The 14905-nt window shown below is 43.1% G+C and overlaps 1 protein-coding gene across 1 annotated transcript in view; it reads left to right on the top strand.

The window, feature by feature from the left end:
• CFAP57 (cilia and flagella associated protein 57) overlaps nucleotides 1-14905 on the top strand; it is a 77043-nt gene that overhangs the window by 26910 nt on the left and 35228 nt on the right. The window contains exons 9-12 of the mRNA XM_049694236.1: nucleotides 201-314; nucleotides 9380-9592; nucleotides 10878-11051; nucleotides 13765-13926. Coding sequence (XP_049550193.1) covers nucleotides 201-314; nucleotides 9380-9592; nucleotides 10878-11051; nucleotides 13765-13926 — 663 coding nt within the window. The remainder of the gene's footprint in view (nucleotides 1-200; nucleotides 315-9379; nucleotides 9593-10877; nucleotides 11052-13764; nucleotides 13927-14905) is intronic.

Raw genomic sequence — 14905 nt, 5'->3', positions numbered from 1 at the left:
ATTCGTGCACATGGTAGGGTCAGCATCTTGGCCAATATGAGCTACAGGAATAGTGAAAGTGAAGATGTCAGCACTTCTCAGTCCTATTTGCACCTTCCCCTGATTCCCAATCCTACGTATGGTTTCACCCTGAACTCAACTGTAACCTTCAGATAGACTACTGTCTTTCATTCTTGCTCTCTTCCTGTATTTCCTGGTAGTGTTGCTTTAGCAATGGAGGTCACCTGTTTGCTGCAGTCAATGGGAATGTGATTCACATTTTTTCCGCCACCAGCCTGGAGAACATCTCGAATCTGAAAGGACACACAGGGAAGGTAAGTGAGTGGACAGTGTCCAAGGAAACAAGGACTCAGAGCCAAGCATCATGCTAGCCAATGGGGTATAAGTGAACAAAAGAGAAGTGATTCCTTTCCCTCGAAGGTCCCTGTCTAGTTGGGGGAAATGACAATAAAACAAACGTACAGACAGATTTAACTACTAACTGTAGTAAACTCAGTGAAAGAAAAATATGGGTCGTTATGAGAGGAAGTGGTGAGGAGTGGGCATCATGAGGGAAATTGGGATGTTCACGAAGGCTTGGTCCTAAGGAGTGGCTCGGAATTAATCAGACAGAGCTGGTGGGGAAAATCATTGCAGATAGAGATCCAAAGACCCTGGGCTTCCCTGGTGGCACAGTGTTAAGAATCCGCCTGCCAATGCAGGGGACACAGGTTCAAGCCCTGGTCCAGGAAGATCCCAAATGCCGCAGTGCAACTAAGCCCATGTGCCACAGCTACTGAGCCTGTGCTCTAGAGGCCGTGAGCCACAACTACTGAGCCCACGTGCCACAACTACTGAAGCCCGCACACCACAACTACTGAGCCTGTGTGCCTAGAGCCCATGCTCCGCAACAAGAGAAGCCACCACAATGAGAAGCCCACGCACCGCAACCAAGAGTAGCCTCCTCTCACTGCAGCCAGAGAAAAGCCAATGTTCAGCAACAAAGACTCAAAGCAGCCAAAAATAAATAAATAAACAAAGACCCTGAGATGGGAGATTTCTAAGGGTATAGGAGGAACCGTCTGTGAGACTGAAGCATAGGTATCAGGAATGAAACTGAGATTGGTGAGGTTAGCAGCGACCCAAGTTCATGGAACCTTGTGGGCCTTTTAAGGATTTTATACTTTATCCTTCCTGTTCCATGAAATCATTGAAGAGTTTTAGGACAAGAAATGATATGACCATATTTGCATTTTAAAACATTACTTTGGCTGCAGAATGAAGATTGTATTGAAAAGGACGAGAGTGGAAATGGTAAGGAGATTGTTATCTACATGATAAATGATTAGTATTTTAGACCAGGATGGAGGTGGTACCAATAGGAAGAAGTGGATGGATTCAAAAGATATTTAGGAAGGAAAACCAGTAGTTCCTAAAGATAAAGTAGATATGGAGCATGCAGAAAAGGGAGAGACTAAAGATTGAAAGGGTAAGAAGTCAGCAGATGAATTTGGAGGGAACAAGCAATGGGAAAAGAAAAGCATTCTAAGCAGCAGGATGTGTTGCAGATGAAGGAATGGGAGTATAGAATAGGATGGTGGTTTGTGGTTTATAGGACACATTTAAGGAGTGATAGAAGGAGGAGCTGGAGAAGTCTGCTGCACCATGGAGTGTGTATGCCATGCCAGGGAATTGAACATTAGTCTGTAGGTGATGAGAAACAATCGGAAGGATTTAAGAAAGAAAGTAATGGTATCAGAAAGATAATTCTCCAAACAGTACTGAGGATGGATTAGAGGGGAGGGAAGTTGGAGTGAAGGAGATCAGCTAGGAAATGAGGGTGAAAAAGGAGCTAGGAACTAAACCATGGCTTTAGTAGTAGGGACAGAGAGAAAAAAGATATTAAGCTCCATTTTGGACACGTTATGTTTGATGTGTCCAGGAGTGTGATATATGAGTGCAGAGGTCAGAAAGAAGTCAAGGCTAAAAATTCCAATTCAGGGGATTAGGTGGTAGTCAGTTGAAGTCAGAGGCATAGATTAGATCACCAAGGGCTCATGTGGAATCTGAGATCTTGGGCAGGAGATGAGTGACCAAGGGACTGGTAAAGAAGAGAGAGACTGCAAATGAAGTACAAAGAGAACCTGGAATCGAGGAATTGTATCAAAGAAGCCAGGGAACTGGTTTCCAAAAGGATAAAGTAGTCAGTGGTATTAAATGTCAGAGAGTGGGCTGTGAATACTAAAAAGTGACCACTGAGTTTAGCAATTAACAGGTCACAAGCAAAAGTGCTGTTAAGCACAAGCAGTACTGAGAGTTGCTGCGTTTCCTCAGCTCCAACAGTGTGACTGTGGAGATGCGGAGGAAAGCACACCAGGTGAATGTGATGCTCTTTCCAGGACCATGCACACCCCCATAGGAGGCCCTACCTCACCAACCCAGGAGAGCAGCCATGTTTCATCACTTTACAAGAATTTATAACACTTGTCTCCAACCAGGGATATATGTTACGCTTACATGTGTGATACTGCAAGAAAAAACAAAAACAAAAGAAAATATAGATGGAGCATGCAGCTAAAGCCATGCATACAGGGAAATTTATGACATTAAATACATGTATGGGAAAAGTGAAAAAGATGAAAATCAGTGATATAACCATCCAGCTCAATAAATTAGAAATAGAACAGCAAATTAATTCAAGAAAACAAAAGAGGGCTTCCCTGGTGGCGCAGTGGTTGCGAATCCGCCTGCGGATGCAGGGGACACGGGTTCGTGCCCCGGTCCGGGAAGATCCCACATGCCGCGGAGCGGCTGGGCCCGTGAGCCAAGGCCGCTGAGCCTGCGCGTCCGGAGCCTGTGCTCCGCAACGGGAGAAGCCACAACAGTGAGAGGCCCCGCATACTGCAAAAAAAAAAAAAAAAAAAAAAAAAAAAAAAGAAAACAAAAGAAAGGACGTCATCAGGATAAGAGCAGGAGTTAATGAAACAGAGAATGTTCACACAATAGAAGATCATCAAAGCCAAAACTTGATTTTTTTTTAAACTTTTATCTTTTTAACATCTTTATTGGAGTATAATTGCTTTACAATGGTGTGTTAGTTTCTGCTGTATAACAAAGTGAATCACCTATACATATACATACATCCGCATATCCCCTCCCTTTTGCGTCTCCCCTCCCACCCTCCCTATTCCACCCCTCTAGATGGTCAGAGAGCACTGAGCTGATCTCCCTGTGCTATACGGCTGCTTCCCACTAGCTATCTATTTTACATTTGGTAGTATATGTATGTCCATGCCACTCTCACTTCTTCCCAGCTTACCCTTCCCCCTCCCCATGTCCTCAAGTCCATTCTCTACGTCTGAGTCTTTATGCTTGTCCTGCCCCTACGTTCTTCAGAACCTTTTTTTTTTTTTAGATTCCATATATATGTGTTAGCATACAGTATTTGTTTTTCTCTTTCTGACTTACTTCACTCTGTATGACAGACTCTAGGTCCCTCTACCTCACTACAACTAACTCAGTTTTGTTTCTTTTTATGGCTGAGTAATATTCCATTGTATATATGTGCCACATCTTCTTTATCCATTCATCTGTCATTGGACACTTAGGTTGCTTCCATGTCCTGACTATTGTAAATAGAGCTGCAATGAACATTGTGGTACATGACAAAACTTGATTTTTTGAAAACTCAAAATGAACAAACCTTTAGCATAGCTGATTAAGGGGAAAAAAAGATAGAGAGAAGATATAAGTAACCAATGTGAGGAATGAAAAGGGGATATCAGCACAGGTCCTATAGACATTAAAAAAGATCATAAGAAGATATTATGAACAACTTTATGCAAGTAAATGTGAATACATAGACAAACTGACAAATTCCTAGAAAAATTGAATCTGTAATTTAAAACCTTCTGACAAAGAAAACTATCACTGGAGAAGTATATCAAGTTTTAAGGAAAACATGACACTAATCTTGAAAAAACTCTTCTAGAGAATTAAAAAAAAAAAAAGCAAATACTTCCAACATTGTTCTAGGAGGTCAGCATTATTGTGATACCTGTCAAAGACATCACAAGAAAGGAAAACGATAAGCCAGTCTTTTGTATGAACATAAAAAGTCCTACATAAATTATTATCAAACCAATCAAGCAATATATTAAAAAGATAATACAGCATGACCATGTTGATTTATTCCAGGAATGCAAAGTTATTTTAGATTTTGAAATCAATTAGTGAATACCACATTAACATAGTAAGGATAAAAAAGCATATGCTTATCTCTATAAATCCAGAAATAATAAAAATCTATACCATTAACATGCATTCATGATTTTAAAAAAGAAACTAAAAATAATGGGGAACTTATTATATTATAAAAAAAATTTAGGTACTTTTAAAAAATATTGTATTTGGCTGCACCGGGTCTTTAGCTGTGGCACGCGGATCTTCGTTGCAGCATGCGGGCTCTTTGTTGTGGCGTGCAGGCTTCTCTCTAGTTGTGGCGTGTGGGCTCCAGAGTTCACGGGCTCAGTAGCAGTGCGCGGGCTCACTAGTTGTGGCACGCGGGCTCTAGAGAGTGCAGGCTTTTTGCCCTGAGGCATGTGGGATATTAGTTCCCTGACCAGGGCTCGAGCCATGTCCCCTGCATTGAAAGGCAGATTCTCAACCACTGGACCACCAGGGAAGTCCCTAAAAATCTTATATAAGACATTTACAGGGACTTCCCTTGTGGCGCAGTGGATAATACTCTGCGCTCCCAATGCAGGGGGCCTGGGTTTGATCCCCGGTCAGGGAACTAGATCCCACATGCATGCCACAACTAAGAGTTCACATGCCACAACTAAGGAGCCTGCAGGCCACAACTAAGTAGCCGGCAAGCCACAACTAAGGAGCCTGCCTGCTGCAACCAAAGGGCCCACGTGCTGCAACTAAGGAGCGCACCTGCCACAACTAAGACCCAGTGCAACCAAATAAATAAATAAATAGTAAAAAAAAAAAAAAAAGTGCAGCCTGGAGAAAAATAAAGACACAGAAAACCTACAACAAACAGCACGCTTGATTATGAAATTATGAAAGCATTCCCTTTGAGATAGAGGACAAAACATGATGCCTTCTGTTAGCCTTGTACTGAGTCCTATCCAGTGCAATAAGGCGAGGAACTGAACTATGCATTAGTCCACGGGGCTGCCATAACAAAATAGCATAGACTGGATAGCTTATAAACAACAGAAAATTTTCCTCACAATTTGGAGTGTGGGAAGTCCAAGATCAAGGTGCCAGCATGGTCAGGAGAGGGCCCTCTTTCCTGGCTGCAGACTTCTTGTATGCTCACATGGTGGAAGGGGCAAGCTAGCTCTCTGGAGCCTCTTTTATAAGGGCTCATGAGGGAAGCACTGAGGACCTAATCACCCCCCCAAGGCCCCAGCTCCTAATACCATCATCTTTGAGGGTCAGGATTTCAAAATATGAATTTTGGGGTGAGGAGGTAGCGAGAGACACAGACATTCAGGCCATAGCAAAATAAAAGGCATGAAGGTTGGACAGGATGAAATAAAACTATCACCACAGACATAATTGGGTATCTTGAAAATTCAGAGAATTTGCAGATAAACTATTAAAATTAGTGAATCTAAGAATATTGTTGGAAATAAGATAACTATATTTAAGTGTATTTTTACATGATAGTAGAAAACAATTAGAAAATGCAATTTAAGAGGTAGAGCTAGGACTGAGGCATGGTAGAGCTAGGACTGAGATGTGGCTGACAGGACTGTAGTCATGGGAACACCCAAAGAGGTAACCAGTGGGTCAGCAGGTTTGTTACTTATAAGGAGATTGAGAAAATCCATTAACGCATTGGAGTTCATGGGAGCCAGTCTCTCTCTATTGGAGAACGGAGTTACAAATACGAAAAGGGGAAAAGGCTAGAAAGTTTTTATTTGGTTGTTTTGTTTAGCAACTTGGCTGAACTAATTCTGAGAAATCTTTTTTTTCTCCTACAGTGGGCAGCCTCGGATGTCTCTGCTCGGATGTTTTTCTACTTTGATCTTTTAGCCTGGCTACCTAGGGCTTGCCCCTGGGTTGACCTAAGATGGTGCTTAAGGCCCCTTAGCCAGTTAGATTTTCACCCTTTACTGTTGGATTTGTGTTTGGCTTAGAGGCTGCTGTCACAGTTCATTGAGTTTATGCTTTTGCTCCATGTTTAGCCAGAGACTAGCAGTTTGGAGATTCCCTCTCTGATTGTACCTGAGAGGGTGCAGCCTTAGCCATGCACACAGCCTTCCAGGCTGCCAGATATAAGCATGGTTTTATTTCTAAGCCTGACTTCCTGGGAAATGCCCCTGGGTCAGGAGCTTAGTATTCAGTTAGTGTTTGGTCAGATGTGTTTAAACCCCTTGTGCCTGTGATGCTTCCGCCCTGTGATAATGAGTCATTGTGCAGCTTAGGAGATACTTTCAAGTGTTCCCCATATCCTGCTCTGATTGCTCTTGAGTGGGTGCAGCCTTGCACGTACATACAGCCTTCCCGATCCCCAGAGTTGTCTATGATCCCAGAAGGGCTCTCCTGACTGTCTCTTTCCCTTGTCCTCTCTATTACAATTCTGTTGTTCTGCCATCTTGCTTATATCAAGGAGTTACCAGCCTTCTCTTAATCGCCCTCCACCTAGATCTCCATTGATTTAGATGATGCCCGTGGATGGAATTCTCCATGCTCTGTTCCAAATAAGTCAGTCTCCTCAGGCAGAGCTGTAGGGCTCTTTGTCTTATGGCTGACTTCCCTCTGGGAAGAACCCCTGCTCCACTGCACCAGAGCCAGGGGTAGGGACCTTCTTTTCCAAGAGTGACATCCCTACTCCGTGAGTGGCACTTGCAGGTGGAAAGGGGGTGGAATCCCTCATCTTTTCAGCTCCCCCCTCATGGTGCGGAACCCTCACCCTATGAGTTAGCTGGGGCGGGGCAGTCGGGGCTCCAGTACTCTCGTGCTTCTGCACTTGGAGTAGGGCTTCCACCAACAGGTGGGAATTGGCTGGGGGAAGGAAGATGAGGTCTTCTTGGCCACGCCTGCCTGGAATAGAGCTTCTAGGTGGGGATAAGAAACACCAGCAGGTTTCCCAGGGTGAAACCATAGCCAAAGACTGAGATCCAGGGGGAAAGGGAGCCACACCTGCCCAGAGTACACAGGAATAAAGTGTTTGAAGCTGAAGAGGGTAAAGGAGCCGATTATGGCTCATATGCCACAGTCTCTGTTCCTACTGAGATTGAGGAGATTTTCCTGAACGAATGTTTCTACATTTGCTGCATGCCCTTAGGACAATTTCCAAAGACTTTAAATAACTGTTTTTATCGTTTTTAACAGTTACCTTATTGTGTAGGGGGTAGGTCAGCTGAGGTACTTACTCTGCCATCTGGAAGAACCCTCTCTCTGTGCGATTTGTGCAACTCCCTGTGAATCGATAATTATTTCAAAATAAAAAGGTTTTGTAAAACATAGCAATGATTGATTGTAGCGTTAGAGGAGCTATTATGATTCCGTCTTTACACTCATAAAGTGAAATGGAAATGGGAATGTTTCATCTTCAGTATTTTGCAAGCATATGAGAAAATAGAATGTTAACTTTCCCACAAAGCTATGATTAGTGTTTACTGAAGGGCATGTACCAGGAAAGGACATTCTGCCTCAGTCTAGTGGAACACGTAAGAAGTTATCCTCCTTCAGACATACTACAAAGCTATAGTAATCAAGACAGTACTGGTACTGGCACAAAAACAGAAAGATAGATCAGTGGAACAGGATAGAAAGCCCAGAGATAAACCCACACACATATGGTCACCTTATCTTTGATAAAGGAGGCAGGAATATACAGTGGAGAAAGGACAGCCTCTTCAATAAGTGGTGCTGGGAAAACTGGACAGGTACATGTAAAAGAATGAGATTAGAACACTCCCTAACACCATACACAAAAATAAGCTCAAAATGGATTAAAGACCTAAATGTAAGGCCAGAAACTATCAAACTCTTAGAGGTAAACATAGGCAGAACACTCTATGACATAAATCACAGCAAGATCCTTTTTGACCCACCTCCTAGGGAAATGGAAATAAAAACGAAAATAAACAAATGGGACCTAATGAAACTTCAAAGCTTTTGCACAGCAAAGGAAACCATAAACAAGACCAAAAGACAACCCTCAGAATGGGAGAAAATATTTACAGATGAAGCAACTGGCAAAGGATTAATCTCCAAAATTTATAAGCAGCTCATGCAGCTCAATAACAAAGCAAACAACCCAATCCAAAAATGGGCAGAAGACCTAAACAGACATTTCTCCAAAGAAGATATACAGATTGCCAACAAACACATGAAAGGATGCTCAACATCATTAATCATTAGAGAAATGCAAATCAAAACTACAATGAGATATTATCTCACACCAGTCAGAATGGTCATCATCAAAAAATCTAGAAACAGTAAATGCTGGAGAGGGTATGGAGAAAAGGGAACACTCTTGCACTGCTGGTGAGAATGTGAATTGATACAGCCACTGAGGAGAACAGTATGGAGGTTCCTTAAAAAACTACAAATAGAACTACCATATGACCCAGCAATCCCACTACTGGGCATATACCCTGAGAAAACCATAATTCTAAAAGAGTCATGTACCAAAATGTTCATTGTAGCTCTATTTACTATAGCCCGGAGATGGAAACAACCTAAGTGTTCATCATCGGATGAATGGATAAAGAAGATGTGGCACATATATACAATGGAATATTACTCAGCCATAAAAGGAAATGAAATTGAGCTATTTGTAATGAGGTGGATAGACCTAGAGTCTGTCATACAGAGTGAAGTAAGTCAGAAAGAGAAAGATAAATACTGTATGCTAACACATATATATGGAATTTAAGAAAAAAAAATGTCATGAAGAACCTAGGGGTAAGACAGGAATAAAGACACAGACCTACTAGAGAATGGACTTAAGGATATGGGGAGGGGGAAGGGTAAGCTGTGACAAAGCGAGAGAGAGGCATGGACTTATATACACTACCAAATGTAAGGTAGATAGCTAGTGGGAAGCAGCTGCATAGCACAGGGAGATCAGCTCGGTGCTTTGTGACTGCCTGGAGAGGTGGGATAGGGAGGGTGGGAGGGAGGGAGACGCAAGAGGGAAGAGATATGGGAACATATGTATATGTATAACTGATTCACTTTGTTATACAGCAGAAACTAACATACCATTGTAAAGCAATTATACTCCAATAAAGATGTTAAAAATAATAATTCAAAAAAATTTTTTAAAAAGTTATCCTCCTTTCCGTGAAAGGCGTGTGTGTGTGTGTGTGTGTGTGTGTGTGTGTGTGTGTACACTCCTAATTGGGTATGTCTTCATCCCCCATAGATTCGTTCAATTGCATGGAATACAGATGATAGCAAACTGATTTCTTGTGGCACAGATGGTGCTGTATATGAATGGAATCTGTCCACAGGAAAGAGAGAGACAGAATGTGTGCTCAAGTCCTGCAGTTACAACTGTGTTGCCATCTCCCCTGATGGCAAAATCATCTTTGCTGTTGGATCAGACCAGACTCTCAAGGAGATAGCAGATTCTTCAGTAAGTCTGCCCCTGTCCCTCCTCTGGGCTGCTGCCCTGATTTGCAGAAGACAGCCTCCTGTGTTTACAGCAGAAAGGGATGGAAAGGGGGCCTGTGAGAACAGCGTCCCTTCTTCATGGGATAACACCTGGCTCCTCATTCCTATAGGGTTAGCTCAGTAATTGTTACTCCTGGAATTTCCTGCCCAGCGTCCAACTGACTGGGTTAAATTGTGAGGCCCTTTTCCATTTCTACTTTGCTTGCTGTCTGTAACTTCTCTCCTACCCTCCAGGGATGGAGGTCAGCAGCATCTCTAAACTGTGCTCTAACCCTTGATCTGCACATGCTTTCGTGGGGTAAAAACAGAACTCTAGTTATTGCTATCACCTAAGCTTGCTACCATATTTGTTTGGAAATCCCCAAACTACTCTGAAATTTTAGAATTAGCACGTTGGCTCCAAATAGTTGAGGGAGGAGAGAAGAGCTCAGCAAAGACACTTCCTGCAACTGTGGCTGTGTCCTTCTCCACAAGCCCAGCTGAGAGTAGGGTGTCTCTCCAGTGTGCCCCCAAGTAGCTTGGTCCTGACTCTGTGGTGGCTTCCACAGTGCTGCACCAGGACAAAGCTCCTTTAGGACAGGGCCATGGTTCACACCTCTTGGTATCCCTACTAGCTAGCACAGTGCATGGCCCACAGCACACATTCAGTAAATATTTGGTGGCTAGATGGGTGGGTGGGTTGATGAGTGAATTAAAGAGCAAAGTAATGAATGAATTCCCTGATAGAATAGTTTTTTGTGTATATAATGGACATTAATAAATGTTTGCTAAATAAATTGATGATCCACATCCCATTCTTAGTTTGAGATACATGGTTAGAATAGCAGTCAAGAGCATAGTCCTGGGAGCCTGACGGCTACCTAAGAGGTGGTTGAGTTGAGGCAACTTCCCTAGTATCTCTGTGACTGTTTCACCGTCTTTAAAGGGTTTTTGTGAGGATTGGATGAGTTACAACCTGTAAAAGCCATAGAACACTGCTTGGTACATGCTTTATGAAGGTTTCCCTTTTTTAGTATGATTCCTAACTCCTTGAGCTGCTTACTCATCGGTCACGCAGCCAAGAAGTATTTAGTTTGTGCCCCTTATGTGCTGGACGGTATGCCAGATGCTAAAACAAATGGAAAAAACACATTTTAAAATCCAGAACTTGCCCTAATGTTGCTATTAGAAGCAAGGAGGAGAATGACGTGGGGACAGTGGGTACACGGCTCAGCCCCTCACCCTGAACAGAGCTGGCTGTGTTCCAGGTCCTTCGAGAGATGTCAGCGTTTGGCGTAACCTACACAGCCATCGTCACCTCCCATTCCGGGCACATGTTGTTTGTGGGCACCTCGGTGGGAACCATTCGTGCAATGAAGTACCCGCTGCCTCTGCAGAAACAATTCAACGAGTACCAGGCCCATTGCGGTCCTATCACCAAGGTGAGGGCAACCGTCTCCCCTAGGGCCCAGTCCCAGATCCAGCTCTCAATAGATCCACCTGGTCCTGCCCTCCACATACCACCTTTATCCCTTCAATCTCCCAGCATCTTTTCTCTCCCTTTATTTATTCCTCCAGCCAAATGTTCAATAAACATTTATTGGCTCTTAATACTCTTTGTTTAAACTACTCCCACGAATTTGTTCTAGGAGGTAATCAGAGATGCACCTAAAGATTGAGGTACAAGATTGTTCATCATAATATTTCGCATAATTATGGGCCATTCAAGAGATGTTATAGGCGCCCTGACCACAGCCAGTGCCCTCATGTCCCAGCTGCCGAGTGTTGGCTACTAAAGGCTCACAGGTCCCCTCGCCCTCCACAGAGTCACTCTGGACTAAAAGGAGTCATGGCCCAGGAGATGAGCCCCCACCGGTCCCCGGGGGTCATAGCATGAGCACACATTTGTAAATTGTCCTTCCATTCCCCCTTGTAAAAAAGCAGTGTCTATGTACACATGGGCTCCTGAAGAACAGGCACTGGGAAAATATGTTTTCTCTCCCTCCTCGCCTCTCTTATCCCCAACTGAACAGTACCAACACCTGAGGTTTTGAATTATGTCCCAAACTCTATACCGGCTTGCCTGCAGACACCATCTTTACTAGGAAAGGCTTTTTCATTATAAACTGGAACATTCCTATACTGAGCATGAGTCTTGGGTCCAAAGTAAATTACTATCACATATTCCCCCCTTTTGCTTCAGAGCTACTAAGTTTTGTGGATAAGATGTTTACTTTTCTGATTATAAAAACAATACATGTTTATTTTAGGAATAAAAATCCTCATAATAGCATTATCATTAATATAGTGATGCATCTTCTTCTACTTTTTTATGCATATGCTTTAAATAAATTAAGACCATACTGTACGTATGCTCTTGTAGACTGCTTTTTTTAAATTTATGCTCTTGTAAGCATTTTTTGTATGATTAAATATTCCTCAAAAGCATGATTTTAGTAGCTATTCAAATATCCTATCACAATGATGGAACGTAACTTATTTAACTCTTCTCTTACAACTGGGCATTTAAATTATCATGAACTTATGAATATCCTAGCCTATAGATTTCTCTGAGCATCTCTGATTATTTTCTAAGGCTAAATGCCTAGGCAGAGAGCGAATCCTGAGGGAAAGAGCATTGCCATTTTTAAGGTTCTTGACACATACTGGTGACTGTGAGAGGACAGTTTCCATAGTTGATTCTTTACTTTTCACTTTTTATTTTGAAGTAATTATAGATTCGTAGGAAATCTGTAAGATAGCATCAAGGTCCTGTGTGCCCTTCACCCAATTTCCCCCAATAGTTACATCTAATGTAACTACTGTACAGTGTCAGACCAGAAAACTGACACAGGTACATTATGTGTGGGGTTCTGTATCATTTTTTCACATAGATGCATAAATGTGTGTAACCACCACTGCACGCAAGACACAGAACTATTCCTGCACCACAGCAGCTTCCTCGTGCTACCCTTCATAGTCACCCAACACCATACCTAGTCCTCAGCAACCACTAATTTGCTTTCCATTTCTATAATTTTGACATCTTGAGAATTTTATATAAATAATCATACAGTATGTGACCATTTGAGAGGAGCTTTTTTTTTTTTTTTTAGCGGTACGCAGGCCTCTCACTGTTGTGGCCTCTCCCGTTGCGGAGCACAGGCTCCGGACGCGCAGGCCCAGCGGCCATGGCTCACGGGCCCAGCCGCTCCACAGCATGTGGGATCCTCCCGGACCGGGGCACGAACCCGTGTGCCCTGCATCAGCAGGCGGACTCTCAACCACTGCGCCACCAGGGAAGCCCCGAGAGGAGCTTTTTTCACTCAGCATAATACCCTGAGCTCCATGCAAGTTATTTCATGTATCAATACTTTATTCCAGTTTTGCTGAGTAGAATTCCATGGTAAGGATGTACCGTGATTTGTTTAACCATCTACCTCTTGTGGGATATTTGATTTTTTTTTCCCCAGTTTTGGGCTATTACAAATAAAACTGCTATGAATAATTATGTACTGGCTTTTATGTTGACATGTTTTCATTTCTCTGGGGTAAATGCCCAGGAATACTGTTGCTGGATCATATATTACAAGTGTGTTTATTTAATTTTTTAAGAAACTACCAAGCTGTTTTCCATTCCTACCAGCAATGCATGAGAGATCCAGTTTCTCTGCATCATTGCCAGCATTTGGTATTATCACTATTTTTTATTTTAGCTGTTCTAATAGGTGTATAGTGACATCTCATCATAGTCTTAATTCACATTTCCCTAATGGCTAGTAATGTTGAACATCTTTTCATGTGCTTATTTGCCATTTGTATAACTTCTCCAGTGAAATGTCTCTGTGTCTTTTGCCCACTTTCTAGTTGGATTATCGGGGTTTTTTACTGCTAAGTTTTGAGAGTTCTTATATAGTGTACATAATAATTGACTCTAAAGATTCCAAATCCACAGAGAACATACACGTAGTCTTATTCTTTTATTCATTCCCAGAATTCCATGAGGGTTCTTGTCTCATGTCTTTTCTAAGATAGAGTCTTCCTCCCCAGGAGGCTGTACCCAGGCTGGCATGGAGGGAGGGCTTGCACAACAGCTGGCTCAGTCCTGCTCTCCACGGCCTGTGAAAGCCTCCTGTCCATGCTCTGTCTCCTCAGATGTCGCTCACCTTTGATGACCAGTTCCTGCTGAGCGTCGCCGAGGATGGCTGCCTGTTCACCTGGAAGGTCTTTGATAAGGATGGTCCGGGAATCAGGCGACAGAGGGAGGCGGGCTTTGCTGAAGAGGTGCTGGTTACCAAGACGGACATGGAAGAGAAGGTAAGAATTGGATCTAGTGAAGAGGGACATGGAAATTCCGTACCAGGCTGCATCCAAAGTCCTGGGACCGGCATAGAGCCCTTCTCTAGCCCGGCTTCCCCTGTGCCCAGCACAGACCTCCACAGCTCCCTGTACATGCTCGCCCACACCACCACCGCTGCATTCTGTGTCCTCCCCACCCCACCTGTCCTTCTGCCACGTGATCGTCTTGACTTACGCTGAGCTCTGCTTCTAGCCTGTGACCTATCTTTCCTCTCCTACTCTTTGAGGGCAGGAACCACGACATACAATTTGCTTGTATGACCAGCAGTTTCCAGCTCGTGCAAGGTGTAAATAAATATTTACATAAATATTTCCAATAAATATTTACAAAATTAAAGTGACAAACTTGTATATTCCAGTTGTATCTGTGAAACTTAATAACTGCTGGTATCTGGAAACTTCTTTAAAAAGAAAACAAAGATATTTATAAAACAGTCCTGAAACCCACTCCTCTCAATAATAAAACAATAACAGTAATAGTAACCAATCACCAACTTTTTTTTAGGTCAGCCGTGAAGCAGACACTGTGATAATTACTTTATAAGTATTTTCTCATTTAAATCTCCCAATATCTCTATGGAGAAGATACTGTTGTTTTCCCCACGTTTCAAAGAATGGTTTTGGAGAGGTTGGGTGACGTGTCCAAAGTCACTGAGCTAATTAGGAGTAGGCCCAGAGTTCCAATCCAGACTTCATCTGGAGCGCACTCTCCTAATCGTGACCTCAGAGCACCTGCCCTCCTGTTGATGCAGCTAGCAGTCCGTTAAGATGTGTCTTGAGCGCTCTGAGTGCTGCGCTCCCCGAGGGAGAAACCGACTGGGCGGTAACCTCACGGGGCTCACAGAGGGTGCACAGCTGCGAGCTCACTGCTGTTCATCCAGAGTTTAAAGTGCATTCATTGAGTCCCTACTGTTTGCTGGTCACTGTGGATTCATGT

This window comes from Orcinus orca, chromosome 1 (assembly GCF_937001465.1).
Source record: "Orcinus orca chromosome 1, mOrcOrc1.1, whole genome shotgun sequence".
NCBI classification, from domain to species: Eukaryota; Metazoa; Chordata; class Mammalia; order Artiodactyla; family Delphinidae; genus Orcinus; species Orcinus orca.
Note: the sequence above shows the minus strand (reverse complement) of the source record. Positions and strands in the feature narration are given on the sequence as shown.